Source organism: Manis pentadactyla, chromosome 8, assembly GCF_030020395.1.
Source record: "Manis pentadactyla isolate mManPen7 chromosome 8, mManPen7.hap1, whole genome shotgun sequence".
Lineage (NCBI taxonomy): Eukaryota > Metazoa > Chordata > Mammalia > Pholidota > Manidae > Manis > Manis pentadactyla.
In genome coordinates this window covers 7,706,145-7,728,707 of record NC_080026.1, presented here as the reverse complement: position 1 = coordinate 7,728,707, position 22,563 = coordinate 7,706,145, and the positions used below count along the sequence as shown (strand labels likewise).

The 22,563-nt window shown below is 34.0% G+C and overlaps 1 protein-coding gene across 5 annotated transcripts in view; it reads right to left on the bottom strand.

Annotated features, from left to right (window-relative positions):
* SCN7A (sodium voltage-gated channel alpha subunit 7) overlaps nucleotides 1-22,563 on the bottom strand; it is a 75,337-nt gene that overhangs the window by 28,302 nt on the left and 24,472 nt on the right. For all 5 annotated transcript variants that reach the window (XM_057505457.1, XM_057505459.1, XM_057505460.1 and 2 more), the window contains exons 7-14: nucleotides 21,452-21,658; nucleotides 18,751-18,820; nucleotides 16,882-17,023; nucleotides 13,152-13,358; nucleotides 6,951-7,047; nucleotides 5,925-6,163; nucleotides 4,626-4,799; nucleotides 3,161-3,517 (exon numbers count right to left, since the gene is read on the bottom strand). In XM_057505457.1, coding sequence (XP_057361440.1) covers nucleotides 3,161-3,517; nucleotides 4,626-4,799; nucleotides 5,925-6,163; nucleotides 6,951-7,047; nucleotides 13,152-13,358; nucleotides 16,882-17,023; nucleotides 18,751-18,820; nucleotides 21,452-21,658 — 1,493 coding nt within the window. The remainder of the gene's footprint in view (nucleotides 1-3,160; nucleotides 3,518-4,625; nucleotides 4,800-5,924; nucleotides 6,164-6,950; nucleotides 7,048-13,151; nucleotides 13,359-16,881; nucleotides 17,024-18,750; nucleotides 18,821-21,451; nucleotides 21,659-22,563) is intronic.

Genomic DNA, 22,563 nt, shown 5'->3' with positions numbered 1-22,563 from the left:
AAATAGTACCTGTGAATGACCAAAAACTATAGAGGATTGATTACCTCTTTTAATTTGAACATTAATGAAGAAGAAAGGAAGACTGCAAATATTATATAATACAAACATAGGGTAAGTTTGTTATCCAGTCTCAGTGTTATAATGAGATTCAAAACACATATTTATGCTTTTGTGTTGAGATAAAAGGTGAAATAATGTATATAAAACAGAACATTTAAACATCTCCTTTAAAATTTGCTTTCTCCCTTACCTCAAAGATGTCTGTTTGTTAGGGTTAGAGTTGAGCAATTCATATCAAAATAAAGTAGTATAGAAGAGAAAGGAAATTCAAGATTTACTTAAGTGATTATTTTCTGATTAGTAACTAAGGAATTTAACATGTATTGATGTTCTTGTATTATTCTAACTACATCTTAACATATATTTAATTTGGAGACATATAAATATATATGGGCTAAAATATTTATCAATTTCTTTTGTTTTTAAAAAGCAAATGGATTTTATATTAAGCTTTCTATTTCTTTTCATGTTTCTATCCATTATTGTTTGGTTTATGTAGCCTTAACCAGATACCACAATTCACCTTGTGGCAATTAATTAAATTGCAGGCAAAACACTGGAAAGCCTAACTGAAACTTCCAGTGTTAAATAATTTATAAAATTTTGTAGATGTGGGAATTAAATTTTCTAGAGTTTAAAGAAAGTAAAACAAACATTTATGAATATTTATAGAGTACTAGCTGATTTTTATTTAAGTTGCAATAACCCTACAAGACATGGGTTATTATGTTTATTCTCCTATTAGATGTTGACAGGTTTAAAGAGGCTGGGTGATATGCACAAAGTCACTTCATTAGTAAATAACAGAACTGGAATTTGAACTTATGTTTGCTCGGATCTGAGCTCTGTATTTTTTCCACAACTCAAAATAGCAGAGAACTACCGCTACTTTAAATATTTGCTTTTGTATTATGATTTTTTTAAAGGTTTCCATTCGAGGCTCCAAATCATTGCTGGGGCTTGGTGCTGGATGAATGATAAAATTAAATTTAAAAAATGTGCACTACCTCCCTTTTATATCAATGTTGTAATTCTGATGTGAAATTACAATGCCGTAATGCAATGAGCTGGAAATATGGTGAGGGTGGGGAGGGCGGGGGTAAGGTGGGTGGAAGATCTACAACGTCAAATTCTCTTTTTGCATTTTTCCCTTGTATTCACCCTACTGTGTTACCATAATGCCCTAAGGATGGATGACTATTGAGGGGAATAAGGCTTAAAGACTTAGCAAGCCAAGCAATAGGAAGGCCAGTTAATTGGAGGAAACAACCTCAAATGGAGGTTCATATAACTCTATGTTATCCTGAAATCCCTCTCCCATTGACTTGAAGTTTCTGATCAGTAGGAATAAGAAAAATTAGAAATCGAATGGAATTCAAAAACAAATAAACAAAAATGAAATTATATAATTGCCTCAGCATTTCTTTTTCTTTGCTTTTGAGGTGTGTGTGTGTGTGTGCGTGTATGTGTGTCATGGTTACCTCAATAGCCATCAGTGAGGACCTTTCCTTTTGGAATAGAAACCTACATTTCATTTAGGAAATCACCCTTATCCCATCATTAGTTGTATGATTTGGACTTGGATTGATGCCATCTCTAGTTTCAAGAGAGAGCTCTGAGAGGCTTACTGTAATAATATACGTTAATATATTCCACATCTTGGGAAATATACATTGGTTCAGATATTGCATGTGAATCAGAACTAAAGAGATAATAGGAGAAATTTGCTGTGGTTTCTAGGAAAGAAATAGGAATGCTGTTTTCTATTAGACTTGATATTCTATGAAGACATAAATATCTATCTCTGATATTTTGAATTATGTATGTTGATATTTACACTCATTTTGTTTCAGCCAGTTAAATAGTGTCTTAAGTCACTGGGAGTTGAAAGTGTACTAATAACTACAAAGGTTGAGGATATTGAAGTATTTTTATGTGTTGGGCACTGTTCTAGGCTTTAGTGATACAGATAAGAATCTTGATCCCTTCCTTCAAAAAGGTTAAAGTTTATTAAGGAAGACAGACAAGTGCATCAACAATTAAACACAATGCCAGTGTGACATGTGTATGACAGGGGATATGCCCAGGATAATTTAGAAGCGAATTAGGAATGGCACTGACATGGAATCCAACCTGCGATTTGCTTTGTCTTTTGGGAAATGTACTTGACCTCTATGACTTATGAGTAAAAATCAAATACTGGGTCCATTTTTTTTCCCCTGTAAGAACAATTTCCTTTATAAGCCGTTCCTTTTTCTTAGAGAAAGTGAAAACAACTTACTCAATTCATGTAATACCACTTCAAATACTGGGAATTTACAAGTGGAAACTTTCCCTCTTGGTAATGTGCAACAGTTACATAGACCGTTTTCAAACTTTGCAAAATTGAATCAAATGAGTATTAAAAAAAATTCCTGATGATCAGGCTATGACTACATACCAATAAAATCAGAATCTCTGGGACTGTATCCAAGGCATTAGTATATTTTTATTAATTCCCCAGGTAATTTCAATGTGCCACCAAGTTTGACAACTGGTGTGTTACACTTAAGCACTTCTTAAAATTTAATGTGCATACAAATCACCTAGGGATATTGTTAAAATGTAGACTGTACCTCTGTAGGTCTGGAATGGGGTCTCAAAGTCTGCACTGATAACTCTCTCTCACATGATGCCAATGCTACTTTGAGTAAGTAGCAAGGTTATAAATGAGTGTTAATCCAATAGAAATATGATGCATGTAACATACAACTTTGCAGTAGCCACATTAGAAGCATAAACAGAAAATGTGAAATTAGTTGTACTAACATATTTCATTCACCTAATGTATCAAAAATAGAACCATTTTAAATTCCATTCAATATAAAAATATTCTCAAAACAATTTACATTCTTTTTTGGGTAAGACTTCAAATCCAGTAGGTATTTTACACTTAAGAGAACATTTCAAATTGGGCCACGCTCAATTTCAGCTGGTCAATAGCTAATGTGGCTAGAGGCCACTATACTGGACAGCACAGTCATAGACCACTGTCCTCATAATGAAAATTCCAGATTATATTACAACAGTTTTTCAAGGACAATTTAAATGGGATACTTACCATTAAGTTTCCGATTAGAATGACCATCATGTAAAAAGAAATACAACTGAACTCGCCTGCTACCTTAAAGCAGTCCCATAAAGTCTCTATCCACTCTCCACAGAGAATCCGAAACACGTTCAGGCCGGAGTGGAGGAAGTCATACATGTGCCAGCGCGGGAGGTGACAGTCTTTGTCTATGTTGCAGACACATTCTTTGTAACTCAACCCAAACAGCTTCAGGCCGACCACAGCAGAAAAGAACACGAATGTGACCAACAGCAGAACCAAGTCCTTCAGGGTGACCAAAGAGTTCCGAAGGGTCAGCATCAGAATCTTAAATGTCGGCCAGTACTTCCCCAACTTGAAAATGCGTAACTAATAGAACAAAGTAAAAAACAAGAATAAGAAACAAAAAATTTGGTCACTATTTATTATGACGTACATTTACATTTTTTATCAGCACTATACTCATACATGTACATAGTCTTTAATGTAATATCAGTTTTGAGCATCACTAATACTAACCACTAAAAATTCATTTTATGTACAATTCTTAATATATCCTATAGTTTTTAACACTAAATCTATACATATCCTTTTATATTGATCTGACAATTCACATTCAATATTATACTGTTATAATTATTCTAATTTTATGTTGTAATATGTGGTAGAGCAACTATGCATTCTTTGTTTTGCTTGTAATAATACCTTGGATATTTTCCCACATTCTGACATACAGAAGACACTGGAAAAGCCTGTCAGGTTCCATCCAATTCCACTGTATTTCCCTTTGAGAGTAACACATCAAAACCCAAACATAACATTCTAGGCTTAATCTGAATGTTTCCCTTCTTTTTACTAGATTTTTCATTTCTATTGATATAGCCCAAAATTATCTTAACATTTTTTGCCACCATGGCAGTGAACTTGGTCATCTAAGACTCATTATCACTTTTATATGTGCTGTACTTTCCCCAGCTTTTTCTAGTATGTAGTTGGCTTTATACTAGAAGGGATTTTACCAGAGTAGGACTTTACAATTATCCATGTAAAACTTAATTGTCTTATAATCATCCATTACTAGCCTTTCAGATATTTTGATAGTATCTTTCATTAGATTTTCTGTATTTCCCAGCTTGTTGCATCCATAAATTTAATAACCACATCTTGTATATATTTCTCTTACTCATTATAAAAGTTTATTGAGGAGGATTTAGGAAGAATTATTTGGATAAGACCAAATCTGTTCAATTGTTTTTGATTCCTGTTACATCCCTTCAACTTATTACCATATGTGACAACATATTACTTATCAAATGCTTATCATCTACATAAATACCATTTGAATAACATTATTTCCTTGCCCAGGTTTCTGATTCTTACTACCACCATACACTGCAGACATGTATTGATTCTGACTTGATAATTTTTGTAATAACATTCTGCTGAAAATAAAAGTTAGTTCTTGGATTCTACTTACCACCCTGAATGATCGAAAAAGGGACAGTCCATGAACATTTATTAGATAAAGTTCTCCCAAACCATGGAACACAATTAGGCTATCAAAAATGTTCCATCCTACTTGGAAATACCCATATGGATGCATTGCAATTATTTTAAAAATCATTTCTGCTGTGAAAATTCCAATGAAAACCTAAATAAAAACAGAACACATGGATGAGAATATGATTCCAAAGCCCTACCAGAACCCTCATACACAGAAACTGTAACGTTTCACTGCCACGTCCTACACAGTTTCTCTGCCAAGATGTGATTGGTTCTGGAGTCTGTATCACAAGGACAGACTCATCCTTTTTATTTAACAATCTAATGCCAAACACTGTTAAAAGAATATTCAATTATTTTAATTAAAAGTCCTCCTGAAAGAAAACAAAAGATTATCTGAGGATGCAAATCTTTTCATTTTAAAAAGGTCCTTTTGGGATATGGAACACGTGTTGAGATATTTGATTTTTAAACTGTAAAATAATGTATAAAAGCATATGTAAGTTCCAGAAATAAAAACAGAGTACACCTGTAAAAACTGCCTTTTGAAAACTATACGGGCAGACGTGACATAACTAAATTAATGTTTGGTATCATGTAAATGTATAATTCAAAACTGATAGCAGTTTGGCTGTTTGTGTTAGTACCAAGTAACTAAACAATAACATCGACAATAAAAGCAAGGGAAATTAAACACTATATATTCACTTGAAGGTGACTTGTCTTTAAACTCATAGAAATGTTTTGCCTTTTCTATTGTATGCAAGAAAAAGATAGGTGGAGCTCAATTATTATTAACACCTTAACAAAAGGATAACTCCAATTTAAGGCAAAGGCAGGTGGTTAGAACAGGTAGGGTCAGGAGCAGCTTTAGTCAGGATTCAGAGGTTAGATGTCAGAGAAGCCCTTGTGTGTTATTTCCCCTCTGCCCTCCTCTGATCTATGGAGCTGTGGTACCAAGAGAGGGTGTATTTGGGAAGAGAGAAGAAAATTAATTTCCACATAACCTGACTGCCAAGTAAAAGCAGCTGGCTAAGAATCCCAAATGTAAACGGCAAATTTTAAACTCTAGTCATAAATCTATTCAGGGGCAAGAACTTCTACAAAACAGAACGGGGGGCAGTGGGATGGAGACGCATGAAGACACGCTTCATCTAATACTCATATAATGCATTTGCAGCATATTGCAGATACAGAATAAAATAATGGGGATAGTGATGACTAATGAAATGTTGAGACTGCAAGTGAAAATAACATGCAATGAGAGCCTTACCAGGTTTCCAGTGCTGAGAACATTGTTGGTTTCTTCACTCATTGGATAATATTCCAAGGCCAAAAAATATATGTTCAGAATTATGCATATGGTAAGGAAAAGATCAATAAATGGGTCCATTATCACCATATGGATGAACTCTTTTAATTTTGACCAACAAGGACAACAATTCCAGATCAAGAAAGTTTTAGCAAATCTATACCAACACAGTGAGCATCCCTTCCTGGATATTTTAAGTTCTGAAATGAAAGAAAAGTTAAACATTAGCAAGTTGTTTATTTAAGTTCTAACTAATGGAAAATGTTGATTTTTGCATACAAAGCAAGGTTTGAAACTAGACTTCTAATTTGAAATTAGTAAATAGAAGTATTTCATACTAATAAAAAGCAGAGCAAGATAAATTTCCTCTCTTCTGTTCATACTTGTTGAGTTGGACAAATGAAAATGAGACAAACCATGTGCTAAAAGCAAAAACAGGAGTATCTCTAAGGAAAACAAATATGGAATATAGTTGAGAGTATTCTTTTTTTAAGCTTCATGTTACATATTAAGTTAATATTGAGCAAAAAGCACAAATATGTTGCTATTTCAAATATAAAATTAATGAATTAAGAACACTTACTTTAATTTTGAAAGTTATTGCCTTTTGTTTTTTTAGTTGAGAGTATTATGATTTATAATTGCTAGCTTTATATGCTTTATAAACATAATGCCTTTCAATATTGCCTATGATAATGAATTACTGATTATACATAAAAAAGCAGAGAAATATATTAATATTATAGAAAACACATATTAACATTATATAGTTCAACCTCTACTAGTTACAAGTTATCACTTCTATGGGGTTAACTCTTTCCAATGTTTAAAACATGCTTATGGAATTTTTAAGTGTTGTTCAGCCTAATATTCTCATAGTATTCCTTAATTTTTAGTTACTGCCATCTAAAATTCTGAAGGAATTGCAGGATTTCTTTAAAAATGAATCTTATGACTAGTACCTTCTATAGCATCTGAATATTTTACCTTCTTTACGTCTTACAGCATCATCACCCACTACATTCAAAGACAGGATCCCAGAAGCTGATGATCTTTCCTTCATTTCTATCTGTGCAGTCTTGGTCTAAAGAAGAAATTTGGTGAGTCGAATACTGGCTTCTCTGTTTTGTAGATCCAAGACTATAAGGTTTATGACCTTTATTAGAAATGTTGGTTCTTACCTCCAGAAGCTTTCTGGGTTCCATCACCCGTTACTCTTTACACTATGGTCAGTATTAAACTGATTTAGGAGTATTCAGAAAATGTGCCCAACTCACGACTGAACAAAATCATTTTATACTATGGGGTCAACTATAAAAGGAGTAAGCCAGAGAATATTCATGGTATTACTCATATTTGACAAAGAATTTAATGTATAGTTAAGGATTATTATTAAATATCCAGTTAGCAAACATGCTATTGGATAATGATAGTATTTTCTAGCACCTCAAATTTTTCCTTGAGGATATGTTAACCTTATAACATTGTAAACTCTCTTGATAAAATAAAAATTATTTGGTTTTGTGATGATGAAATATGTTTTTGAATATCAGGTAATAGAATGGGCTTAAAGGGTTGCTTTGATTAGACATAGATGACAATTCCATAAGGAGTCACTTCTGTCTGTCTCTTACATCACTTGAGTAATGTTTTTAAAACACCCTGTGTTTTGCTGATGTGGTTATGACACAGAGTTTATTAAAAAAATCATTGCTTTGGAAAGACACTCAAAACTCCTAGGCTTTGATGTAGATATTACAAGTTCTATACATTCGTAATTATCACACATCTAGCCCCAGATGTTTCCTATGACCGTGTATAAAATTTGCATTTGAATTTAAACTCTAAGAAACTAACAGTGGGTAAATGTTATCACCCTATATAGTTCCTCCAAATTTTTACATCTAACACAAACTAAGAATAATACTTGCATGTTTGTTACTTTGATAAACAGGTGAAATAAATAGTAAATAAATTTAAATAGGTGAGGCTGCTCTTCAATAGAGGTAACGGCACAGGGCTGCTGCCCTAACACGGTGGTTGGAGGAACCTGTGGTTGAGGCCCACCAGTAACCCACACCCAGCACACTCTTCAGCAAGTCCTGCTGTGGCCTATCCGAAGTAGCACAATAGATATCAAGGGAATCATCATATTCATCTCAGCATCGGTCTAGTCCCCTCGAATTTCATAAATAATAGAGCTAGAGGAGCTGGCAAACAACTCTACCACATACTGAGTTCCATCACAAACATGACAGGTTCTGCAGGCCTACAGATCTCCACTCCCTCGCCTCTCTTTAATTGAAAAAGTAAGCTGCAACCTTGGTTATTTAAACCAAGCCTACCACAGATGATATGTTTTAGCTGACTTACAGGGCCACATAAAATATGCTACGACATCCAATTATAAGTTTCCATGCGTTAAAAACCAACAGAAGTATAATTTTTTCTGTTATTAAGGTCTGACAGAGATTTCCCAGGTGTCCTTTGTGAAATAGTGAATAATATCTATCACTATATTCTTAATAGAGAGGGATTACTTCCCACAGAGTTGTTTCTGATAGTGACAGTGTTTGATGAGTCACACGGAAGAGCAGTCCAGTACAGCCGATCATCCGTGTCGGGGGAGAGTGTGATGCGAGGAGAGGACTAATACCATTGCTGATAGAGTCAATGCCCAATTCTCTACTACTTTGGCTTACACTGTGGATATATTTTAGAATATAAAATGAACAAACCATATTGCAGTATAGTAATATATTTACCTCGATTGAGCAAAAAACATTGAATGAATGCCCACAAGCTGACCAAGTACCAAGGACATAGCTATTTTACACTGCAAATTGAGAGGGCCATGATTTATAATCTCCTTTTTGGAAGTGTAAGAGTTCATAAGGGCAGTATGAATTTTAGACAGTCCAATGTTAAAATCAGACCAGAGAAATCAGCTAGGATTCTTCGGATCATAACTGGTTTATATTTTCTCTGGAGCAGAAGTATGAATAGGAAGAACCCATCCGTATTTCTAGCATTTAGCAATGAATATCTGAAGGGTGCATTTTGGACTCAGACCTGCTCTCTCTACTGCAGCTTCACTGGCCTTTTCAATTCTTGACTCAACCTGTCCCCTGCCTCCACAGCAAGGATTCATTTTTCAGATCTCAGCTCAAGTGTCAGCTCATAAAAGCCTTCCCTGACTCAGAGAAAAACCTTTATTATAGACTCTCAAAGCACTATATTTCTCACTTTTATAGCACTTGCCACAGTTTCATTGAATTTTTCTTATTAAAATTTTTTTTAATGGAAGTATAGTAGATATTCTATATTGGTGTCAAGTGTCCAACATAGTGATTCAACAGTTATGTACATTATTAAATCCTCACCCCAACTAGTATACTACTATCTGTCAGCACAGAAAAATGTTACAGAACTAATGACTATATTCTCTATGCTGTACTTTCATCCTTGTGACTAATTTATATTATGATCGAGATTCTGTGCCTCTTTATCCCCTTCACCTGTTTCACCCACCTCCTCCTCCCCCATGGTAACCACTTCTCAGCGTCTATGAGCAACATTTGATTTCACTTATATGTGGAATCTAAAAACAAAACAAAACAAAATGTACAAATCATTTAATTTTTTTAACAAAGAATAATACAGTGAATCACCCAATATCTAGCCTCAGCAATTAATAACATACTCTTCATTTCACATATATTATTCACCCTACTTTTTTCCCTGAAATATTTTAAATGAAATTTCAGATCTCATATATAATTATCAGGATAAGCTTTTTAAAAAACATAATCACACATCCATAACCACAACCAGCAAAATTATTAATTCCTTAGTACTATCCAATACCCAGACCATACTCAAATTTCTGTCATTGCTCAGAAACAATGCTTCATATTAAACAAAGCATAATGACTTGTTCCAATCAAAATGCAAAAAAGATCCACATACTGTATTTAGTTTGCAGTGCAATTGATTATCTTGTGATTTTACTTTTTTTCTATGTGATTTATTTGTTAAAGATACAGGGTCACTTATACTGCAGAATTTTCCACGTTTTTTATTTGGCCAATCGTGTCCTTTTAGTGTAATTTAATGTGTTCATCTCTTTCCTATAGTTTCTGGGATAGGATGGTTAGGTCTAGCAGCTTATTAGACTGAACTCAGATTTTGGTTAGACCGTACTGTACATGGTGTTTTAAGTTTCCTATTTCATAACATCAGGAAACATATAATGTCTGGTGGTTCTAGAGTTACAATCGTGTGCTTACGGTAATTTTACAGTCTATCTCCCCATTAGACCATTAGCTTCGTGAAGATGGACACTATACTTGTTTTTATTAAAACTTCTTACCTCCAATACTTAGCACAATGCCTAGCATATCGTAGATTGTCAATAATGTTTTATTAGATAGATGAGCTAAAAAGATGTCAGCTTAGATGAGCAAATATTTTTGAAAATACTTGATTTTGAAAATCAAATATATTTGAGAATGTTTTCTGTGACTTCCTCATGGGTGATATACTGATATATTTTTAAAATAATTTTTCAAAATTCAGGATTTCTATATATCTCGTTCTCTCCCCAAGGTTTGCCAATGATGACAATTCATAGTGAAGGTCCATCTGCAAACTGTGTAACTGGTGGGGATGTAGTCAAAGACTGCTCTGTGGGGACTGCTGTGCCTTCTTGTGTCTGTCTTCCTGTGTTCTCTGTAATTACCCATTAACATTAGTCTAGTTGTTTAGCATATTCTAAGCACTGCCAAGTGTTTTAAAGCATTTGTTTCATTTGAGTATCTCAACAACCTACGAGACAGATACTATAATTACACACCCACAGGTGAAGAAGCTGAAGTTTAGAGAGGTTACCAGACTTTGCAAATATCACGCATCTATTAAGTGGCTAAAAATGAACTGATACCTCTATTTATATGACTGTGAAACTGCTTTTAGCCAATATGATCAGTTGCTATCAATTGCTTCCTTACAATGTGAGAACATAAAGCATCTAAAGAGTCTCTGGTCATTAGAACCTGACTAGTCTTCAATCAGACTAGTCACTTAAAGTGTCTTCAGTATGTTCCATTTTAAGTCGTTCTTTCTCCAGTGTGTTCTTATGTATAAATAAGGAAAAGAAAATAAATCTTGTGAAAATGACTTTCACTCTCAATTCCCAGAAAATTGTTGCGTGACAAAATGTTCTAGTACTCTTGCAGGAAAAGGAATCCTTCATAATTGAAAGAGTTTAAAACCAGAAAGGCTTTATGTGACCCAGAGCAGCCAAGTGAATGGAGATATTGGGAAACTGGGAAATACTCCAAGTTCTTCCTAAGCAGAGTTAATATGGCATCTCATGTCGGGATAAGGGACGTATTGTGCTCCTGGATATGTTTGTGTGTAGCCCTTGACATTTGAAACGCCACTTCAAAACAAATTCCATATTCAAAATATCATTCAGAATATAATCATTCAATCTGAAGGACCCCAGACTCGTTTCTAGAGACAGAAAGCTTTTGTAACTTGTTTTTCTGTGACTTCCTGATGGGTGATATAATGGCTATACTCAATAGCTTCTTTTTATACATGTTTCTTCGTATTGTCTATAATTGCTTCTTGTTTCAATGGTAGGTATGTTATGGACCTTATAGACACAAACATCTATTAATAATTTGTCATCTGGTATATCTCTACATTATGTCATTCAGATACCACTTTTTAGTAGAATGATTTTTCTAAGCTTCTTACTTGTACAGAAGTTAACTTTTTCCCCTTTTGACCCAGAGATGCCTTTGGTAGTAGTGAACCTCTTAGCCAGCCTTAACTACATATTCCACTTGGTACCAGAGCGTGGCTTTTTACTTTTCCCCATCTCATTTTATCCTCTTTATATGAGGAGGCCCTAGTTACAGTTCCTTTCTATCTTTGTTCCCTCAATCTACCCTTTTTCCACCTACTAGAAAATGTAGTTTGAGATTTGTTGTTTTGTTTTTCAGTGTAGACAATCTTTAGCAAATGTTAGCAAGTGTTCAGAAAGCAAAATTGTAACAAATCCAGAAGGATGGAAAAGGAGACAGGGAACGGCTTCCCCACGTGAGGTCTCTGTAACCAGGCCAGAGGGCCAGGAGCATATGAATTGCTTGTGGACAGTTTGGGCCCAGAACTCTCCAAAGAACAAGCTCCCAGTCAGGCCTCCTCACAACACAGGAGAGGGGAGCAACACCCTGGAAGAGGCATGGGCTCTGCCCCACCCCAGGCTGCTGGGCTCCTGCCCACCACCTACCTTAGCAGCTCTGGGTAGGGCTGCTAGGAGACTGGGAGAAACCTATCCCTCTTCAAACTGAAGAAGAGGTGTGATATTGCCAGTCCCTGTGGAACAGAAGCAAGCTACTTCTGGTTGCTTTCCTGGGTCCTGTTCTTTCTTTTAGCACTCTTACAGTGCAATTTACATTATTTTTAGAGAGAATTTTCCACCAGTTCTTTAATGCTATTTCTGTCAATACTTTTAGATTCATAGACCAAATCTTTTGCTCTGAGGCTAAAAATCTGAAAGTACATTTAAACACAACACTAAGTAATTGAAAAATAGAGTAAAAACCTTATTAAGTTTTACTTATCATGGATTTAACTATTCCATGGATAAAATAATCCCCAATATTAAGATGCACAGTGCATTTCCTCTTGGAGGAGTTAAAAAGCCAATTAAGTGAATTTTTTCTTTTTTTACAACTTCATTAGTATACTTTCATCCACACTTTCAGTGCTTCATGATTTCTACATTACAGAAAGCACTATCACTTTTGAGTTGAACACCAAAATTTTGCAAAGTTAAGTCTGATGTGCTGTCCAAAGCAAGTTTGAATTAATGAACTAAAACTGCATTAGGAGAAGTCAATTTTGAAGTATCCATAGTTTATCTACAATAGTTATATACATTTTAGAACAAAAAATTGCATATATTAAAGAAATCTAAGATGTTAGTCACTCTTAACTCCGTGCACTCAGCAAAGAATGTTATAGAGCAAAAGCAAGCCTTCTTATCAAAACCACTTCTGATCTTATCATGTGCTACACACAGACATCAAGCCTCTAGTAAGAGGCAGTGTAATCTAAGACCTACAGAGGTAACTCAACTTCTGTGATCCTAAGAAGCACTAAAAAAATGTATACCTCAGTTGCTCCATTTCCTTCTTGAAGTTCTTTTGAAGTCTGCTGAAATTTTGGTTCAGTCTTCTTAGCATTTTCAGCAGTTATCTGCTTTTCTTCTTCATAGGACATAGCGATTATGCCCAAGAACAAACTCACCATACAAAAGGCAAACCAAAAACTTGTCACGACAAAAAATACCATGTAGACCTTCCCAGAAGCATAAAGGATCTAAGGAGCAGTGGTAAACAGGACAAAAGGGAGAAATGTGAATAGTCTTCCTGTAACCTATTTTTATATGAAAAATGAAATTTTGTTATGAAAATAGTTTAGCTATAAGTAGAATATAATACAAGACAGTTTAAGTACTGTTTTTATCTGGAGAAATAAGAGAAAGCTCTTCAACTTTAAATACATATATAAGGTACAGAGCCAAATGAAGAATTCAGTAATTTAATTAATTTAAGGGGAGCATTTGACTTTTAGGTCTTCATTAATAGAAAAATACATTGCCAGGAAAAAAAACCTGTCATCTCTCAATAACAAAAGCTGGACAACCTGAATATGAAAAATTATTTACTTTACAGTAGGATCTTTAAGTATATGAAGTTTAATAGAGTCATGACTGGAGATGACTTTCTTCTGATCATTACTTTATGGAAAAATCACAAAAAGATACAAAATCAGGTCCATTCAAAGCACTAGGAACAGGAATATTTCTGTATCTGCTAGATTACTTACTTTGGTGAAGAATCTATAAACAAATCTCATTGGAAAGTCATATTCATTTACATGAAATTATTTATGGATAGAAAAATACAAAATTTTAGATTTCCAAACATTTGACTACTTTTTGTTTCATAGTAACTAAGATATATCAGAAAATTTGAAAATCTGAAAATTTAGAAAATTGTAAGTAGACATCACAAATTCAAAATATGCTCCAGTGATATATCCTCATTCATTAAAAGTATATGAACAAATCTGAAGAAAAACAGATGGGAATAGTTTTAATTTTTAAGCATCCATTTGAGTCAACAGGTAAATATTATTCAGAGAGAACACCGTGTCGATATTATAGAATTAAGAATGTTCACAGATCAATAGGAAGTTCTAACATTCAGTCAGAAATAATTTCTTAATCTATGTTTGTCTTTAAAATTACATTTAATAAACCCTACTATCTCAAGTATTTAGGATTTGGTCAAATGTTTTTCCCACTGAACTAGCTGTCAATTACAGTAGTACATTTGGGACTCACTAATAGATATTACAGAGTGTACTGCAGGCCATGCACATTAATAAAAGCTTTATGTTTATCTCATTAATTCTGTGCAATATCTTTATGTGGTATTTACTATTATTTCCAACACACAAAAGAGAGATGAAAATTAGACAGGCAAAATGACTTGTCAGAGATCTCACAGTTATGGAGGAATGACTGAATCCAAAACTTTCGTTCTTTCCACCATATGAAGCTGGTGAAGGATACAAGTATACACTCTTACTAGGATGGAAAAGTGTACAAATTCTAGTTCTATTTTAGTACTAAGTTGGGGCTAATTACAGCTCCCATATCAGAGTTATGAACATCAAGTAAAACAATGCATGTGAAGATCTTAACTCATGGCAAGTGTGCAGTAAGAATGAACTATTGTTAAATCTAACTCTACTCCGTAATGTTCTATGTGGACTGACATTTTGTTCTGTTCATTTATGTATCCAGGTGTATCAAAGAACACTTGAATCAAATAAATATCTGTTAAAGAATGGAAAATGATATTCTCCAAAACATGAACTGTATTCTTTGGGAATAAATGCTGAATTTTCTTGGTCATAGTCAGTTCAGTTTTGCACAATGCTCAGAGTACAAATCCAGTCCAAGTCAAAGCAAACCTTACCTACACTAGTTAATAAAATCAGAGTGCAATAATGAGGAAGGTTCTGTATAGATTCCAATACCAGGACACTCTAAGACTAATTTCTGATCTAAGTAGTAGTGTGAAAGGATTTCCTTCAAATCAATGCTAACAAGAAAATTAGCTAACACACTTTGAGGGCAATTTTTTAAAAGGCAAGACATTTACTGTTATATGAGCTGACTCAGTCCATAAATATTTTTTTATTAAAATTTCATTAAGTATTTCTATGTTTTAGATGTTGAGAACACAAATATTAACATAAGACAAAATACTTTCTTTTAGGTACTATATCTCTTAGTGGGAAGAAATACTGGATAAGTAGTTAAAACAATGGCTATCAGAGGCAATTATATGGTACCATGAAATTTGGTGTAGAAAATGTCTAACTTTGACATTTAAGTGTTTGGGGAAAAGCTCAAAGAAGAAATCTGGCTTTAAAGGATGAATCTGAGGCATGATATTGAAGACAGATATAAAGAAACTTGAATTTTGGCAGAGGGTACAACATACATTGAAAGAAATTTTGGGAAAAGCACCTTTAGGAAACAGCAAATCTTTTTTATACTCAAAGCAGAGAGTATATATTGAGAAACTTAGGAGATAAATCTGGAAAAGTGTGCAGATCAAGATCTTAAAGGGCACTATGCAGCATGCATATGGACTCTGAACTTCATCCCATAGGAATTTGGAAACTACTGAAAGATTTTAGAAGGACAATACATGATAAATTACTCTAGCACTAAGAAGTTCCTGGTGTTGTGGAGGAGGCACTGACACTTGTCAACAAGTTTGGGAAATAACAGTATGAATAATAATCTTACCAAACTACAAAAATATAGTTTACATAAATAAAAATGTCACTTTAATATTTTCATGTAATACTTTTACTAGAAATATAATTTTACTACATGTATGTTTGATTTATTTTTCATTTAATGTAATGAATCTTTATGCTAAAATGTTACATTATACTGTCATTTTTAATGGCTTATACACACACACATGCACACATGCATGTGTGCACTGTAACTTATCTATCCAATCATAAAAGTATAGTGTATGTATATTGAAAAGAAGAATGTTCTTCAACTGTAAATATTTTTGGAATTTATTTTTTTAATCTAATATACTTTGATATTAACTATGCTGCTAAAATAACATTACATGTTCTGTGATGGAACTTCTCTTAGAAGAAAAACTCAGTCTCCATTCTAATGCATATTCCATCTTTCTAAGAAACTATGGTACACAAATCACTGGTTATAGACACATTCTCAGAATTTAGATGTCAAGTTTATATTACTGTAACTGGAACATGATTGAATATGAAAAGGGACAGAGAAGAAAGAGAAGAATTAAAAAGAAATAGTACATTGTAGATATTCTATAAATAATTGCTTAGTACATGGTAATCTCATGGGTTCAAATTTCTTGGCTAAAGAATTGATACCTAGGAATGTTCTTTAGTTAGTATTGCATGTATGATATCACAGAGCAGAACAGAAATCTCTGGCAGATACATAGGTTGTAACTTTGGGTAGCTTACTCAATGACTTTGATCTTAGTGTCTTCTTATGAGAAAGTGGATGTTACAGGATTGTAGGATCCTATAGGTCCTTGCAGGGTTGTTTCAAAGATCAAAGGAGATACATGTAAGAACATAGACTTGGGCATTGTGTTAGCACATAGTTTGACATTCAATCATTCTGGTTCTCTTCCGTCCTCAAATTCCTCTCCACATAAAAAATTAATAAACTATGTGACACTTGATCATTATTTTATAGGAAGGAACATGACACCATTCCCATGTGCAGTGCAGATTCTGTTCTTACCTGGTGATAAAGTGCTTCGGGGTAATCCTGCGTCATTAACCGGAACAGGGCAAGTAAGGCCCAGCCAAAACTGTCAAAACTTGTGTAGCCATCATCAGGATTGGTGCCAGCTTTTACACACACGTATCCTTCAGGACACTGACTAAAAAAGACAAAGAAAAGAAAAACTACTAGTCTTAGGTAACTTTCAGATTATGGCTAAATCATAAATATAGAACATCGGTCTATGAATTATAAAGGGCTCCCTTTCCCATAGGAAGTAATTCATCTTCTCCCAAACAATTTCCAGTGAAAAAGTTGCAAATGAATTAGATTTTAAGTAGATATAAGTGAACAGTGTTAATTAAGATAAAAGGAAAAAGGGTCTCACAAATGGTTTTCTGCCAAGCCTTTGTTAAAGATTCCTTTACTACCCAATATCAATGTGAAAGTATAACAGATGGAAAACGACACAACATAAATCAAACTGCAGTAGTTGAGGGTTTAATTTTCAAAAGATCTCATCTCAAATGTTTAGATCCTATTATTTAAGGGTGAGAAAACATTTATCACATAAATAATTTATAAGCAGAACTTACACTTCAGTAGAAAGATCAGATTAAATATTTATTTCATTTCCTTGCATGGAATCTTCATATTTTCCTGTACTGGGGGCTTGGGTATTGTGGCTGATTATTACTACAGTGGCCCAATAAATTGTGCTTCCCTCTATCCACAGTCTTGTGTAGTTCCCTCCCACAGTATTCTGGCTTTGGCCATGTGACTTGTTTTGAACATCTATTAATGATTAACAAATGTGATGCACACAGACGTTTCCAAAGCACTTGTGCATTGAGGCTCACTGAATTGCTTACCCAGAGAATCTGGACAAATGAATTTTTGTTCTTATCTGAAGGCACTAACTTTAGGGATAGTTTACCACATAGCAAGCTATGATGGCTACACATGAAACATCGAATGGCTTTCTCTCCTGGCCTTGAAATAATGTACAATTGCGATCTATCCTTGACCAGGTATCTTCAGTAAGCCTTTTGGGCCATACTTGAGTTTAGGATGTCCATCAGAAGGAATTGCTGAAGTGGGATGGGACAGACACAATGAGATAGATTCACAATTTGGATTTGAGAATAGAATGGAAGCCCAGCGATAGCTGGGCAAAGAGCTGAGCAAGCAACAAAACGTCTAAATCATGTGAATACAACTAAACTACAAAGCTAATGTCCTTTCCGACATGAGGCGACATGAGCCTTATGTAGATCTGGGTCCCAGAGCCTAAGAAAGGGCCGAGCCTATGGTGGGTGTCACGGCACCCCAGCTGAGGAAAGCAACATAAGGAATTACGTGAGTTATATCACTCTTGAAAAGTACTCTACTTCTACATTCTTCATCTGAAATTATAGGAAAATAAGACTTAAAGTTTTGTCATCTAAATAGTTATAAGTACTGTTTTTAAAAACAATAAAATTTTTATTAATGTAAATTATAGTCATGAAAAATTTGCATGCCTTAAGTGAAATGACAGCATGTCTCTACTTCAAGGCTGAGGGCCAAACAAAACATATATAGTCTTTCTTGCTAATTCCCATAGCTTTGGGGCACACGAAAACAGAAAACCAGATCCTGTTTAAGCCCCAGCTTTGCCATTTACTAACTTCTTGACCTTGAATAAATCATTTAAATACCCCATATTGTGTTCTTCTGTAAAATCAGATTAATAGTATTCCACATTATATACTTCTCAGCATAGTTTGGATGATAAAATGAGATAATATAATCCAACTGTGATCACCAGTAAAAGCAATCATTATTCAATAAATGCTATTGCTTCATGATACTGACTTGACAGATGAAAACATTAATGCCACTCACCCAGCATCTGTTCTGTTGCCACAAAGGAGAGCATATCTTTCTCCTTCCAAATAGTAAAAACTTTCTGTTTCTGAAAAATAGGAAAGAAATGATATTCTATATCTAACCTTGAGTGAAGAACATATCTGAAATCCACTGAAATCTGCACGGAAGAAGAATATACATCTCTACAGTGGTCTTTTTTATCTAGGAGGCTGTCCCAGCATCTGATGCACAGGCCAAAAGAGCTTTGGCAAAACATGTACCTCACTGTTCCAAAAGTGAAAAAGCTCAGCACAGAAAGAGGACTATCCCTATCAGAATCAGAGTTTAGGAAAATGAATATAACCAGGCAAGTATGAATATAACCAGGCCCCTGAAGGAAAAATTCCCAGTTTGAAAGTTGAGGACCTTTACATCCAGGGTTTGTTCCTGATGATCTATCTCTCTCTGGATTTAATTTCCTTCTCTTCCCACTTTGAAACTTGTTTTTCTATACTGAGTATCCAGCTCCAGTTATTTGCCCTGATGTCACCTAATGTCAACCACAATCCAAGTTATTCTGAGTCACGGACCTTAGAAATTATTCAGATATTCTTTCCTGCTGTCAATAAAAATGTAAATTGTGTATTTATGGATATCAGTTACCAGGGTTAGGAACATGTGTGCTTATCTTTTGCATGTATTGGTTTTTAGGGTCTGAATTCAAATTACAGAGATTAAATTCATAAGATCAGTCCTGAGTGTGTGTGTGTGTAATTGAATTACCCCAGTCTGAAATAGTATTACTTAAATTTGTCACCTAAAATGATTGAAGAAGAATTTTTAAATCATAAATAATGAGGAATCATTAATCAAACCTCTTGAATGGCAGTCAAAAACCAAATGAAATCTGACATTAACAAAACTGGGTGGCCCCACATATTCTTCTAAAAACAAGGGCTATGACATGGCAATTAGGTTAAATAATGTTTTACAAATATAATATTTTAAAAAATTCCTAACATGTTATTTGAGGAAATGGAATGACTAGAATTGGACAAATTTTAAAGTGGTAATCTTTAAAAAGTGATTTCTTTGTAATATCATATTTTACAAAGATGAAAAGAATCTGCACTGTTTTCTTAGTGATATCAGGTGAAGCAGCAAAAATTCTTTAAGTTTTTTGTTATTTTTTAAGTAATCAGCATATTTTTGTTACAATATCAAAAAAACCCAAAGGGTGTTTCAATTGGAATCTAAGATTTAAGATTCATCTCACAATTTAGGATTAGGACCATGAAACAGACACGTATAATAGGAAACATTCACAAACTCATATAGTAATAATTTTGTATTATTTACATCATAATTATATTATGGGATAAACCAAAGAGTAAAATCTATTAAGATTTTAGAACTAATTAAGTCTAAAGTAGAAATAAAATTAATGTAGAAGGACTACATAAGATGTAGGAACACTTCATTTTTATTATTTGAAAAATACACTTTTATTTTTTTCTAAATACCATTACAAAGGACCTGATAATTTTAACATGAGAGAAGAAATCCAGTAAGAAAGCGAAACCTTTCTTGAAAAGGGAGTGGGCTTTAATGCCAGACTGAAGTTGGTTAGAATCCTAGATTTACCATTGAGAAGTTACAGAATGCTAGAACATTCACTTTGAATTTCTCTGAGCTTCTGTTTCTAACAGGTTTTATCATGTTCCCTTTGGATTTATAGTGAAGATACATGATCATGTGAACCACTTATATATAAGCTATTAGTTCTATTAACCTAAAATATTCCATTTACCAAGGTATAACACAAAGCATTTAAAAAGAACAGCAGTAACTGAAACCCAGTAAGATATCTATAATGTACACATTTATTTTATAAGATCATCTCAAAGTTTCTAATGAGTTAACTTACATTTTTATTTCAAATGAATAAATTAATTGAAGAAAGATTATAAGGATCCTACCGTGATAAAACTGCAAATAAGATTTTGGTCATTTTTTTTTACTTTTAAAGGATTTGCAAAATTGAGCAATTCCAAATTTAGGAGTCCCTGATTTAACTCTCTGGAGATTGGAATCTTGAGATTCAGATAAGTGAAACAGATCCAAATTATTTCAGGTTTCCTCCACTATCCTGAAGTACACTGTTCCTATGAAAACTTTCATAAACAGAATTGTGTAAAGCAAATAAATAATTTTCATTAACTTACATAGGAAATTTTTCTGAACATTCCCACACCCCAAAAATGGCCTCTCTTAGGCTTTTCCAATAGTAGGACACATCTTGCTAACAGACACCAAAAGTAAATCGAGACAAAGCACAGATGCTCACACACACAGTTCAAAGCTCTGGTGGCCCGGGGCTGAGGTGCTGAGCGTGGTTCTGGGGAAGGAGTTTGGTGTGGCCGCTCTGCTACTCGCCGCCTCTGTAACAGCTCACTACAACACAAATGCTGAACACTATTTCTGCTTTTCACCTTTTCCCTAAAAGCAAAAATCCTCTTTGGGTTTCCTTCAGTTAGTGAAAACAGGTAGGTCTTTCATAAAAGTGAAGTGGTGTAACGTGAACTTTGGAAAAGCAAGGGATACCTGTGCTTGAGCATAATTACATTTACATTGAAGTTTGTTCTGAAGTTGAGTGTTTGACATTTCTATGAAGACTGCACTTTTGTTAAAAAAAAAAGTTTCCATTTTTTGGACATAGGTGGCAAGTGATTCTTACCTCGAATGTAATATGGGTTCCCAGTTCTGTTGTGCAGGGCTTCAGTCTCATTTTCTTGGGGCCATCGCAAACATTTGTGCTTCAGGTTGCCCATGAAGAGTCCCATTCCAATTAGAGAAAATACGCTCAGAAAAAACAGAGTTAGGATAGTGACACCAGTCAGTTTCCTCAAGCAGTGGATCAGGATCCCTGCAAAAGACTTCATGCCTGAAAAGAGGAAGGTTTGTTTTTGATAAAATAAAACTGAAGTGCAGTAGTATTAGCAAACTGCTCCCATGGCAAATACTCTTATCAAAATCAATAGCTGTGTGTTTTGTAATCAAATTCATCATTATCTAGGTCTACTAAATACAACGAATAAAAATCCATTCTCTGAGGTTTCTTTGTTATTGATAATTACATCTCACAAAATAATTCAGACAATATTTTAAAATCAGTTATTTGTTTTTCTTTACTACATAAAGAACAGGCTTTCTCCCTTGGTTACCGGTTTTCATACCAATCACAATTGTTTGTAAGTGTAAGTAAAGGTGTACAGTTGTAAATCAAAATGGGTTACAAATGTTGTTGAAACAAGAAATAGTTCAAAATAGCAGAATTCTAAACTACTCTTTAAGTTTTTAAGAACTCACATTTTGAGCTGATTACATAAAATGTTTAAAAATTTTAATGATTGGAAATGAGAATCACACACAGCTGTGATGTATGTAGGCTCTGTTCGTATCAGAATACTTCGGAATCAAGAACTCAGCCTCAGAGCTGGCTTTCTTAAAGGACATTTATTTTTCTAATTATTAAGTAAAACAGGCTAAATTCTGAAAGGATAGTAAACAAAAACCAAAATAATGCAATTGTACTTCATAAATGAAACTATTAACCTTCCTGCCTTCCTTCTCTTTTTCCCTTGCTTTCTTATTTGTTGGTCTGTTTATATTAAGGATTCTAGTAACTGCTCAGCTCAACAATGATTAAGAATATACATTGAGCAAGCTATTAACATTTCTTTGCTTTTGTTTTTTCTTAAAAATGGGGCTAATATATATTTCATATATTATTGTGAGAACTGAAAATCTTTATTTCTTAAATGACCTCCTCAGATGACTGGACTTCTT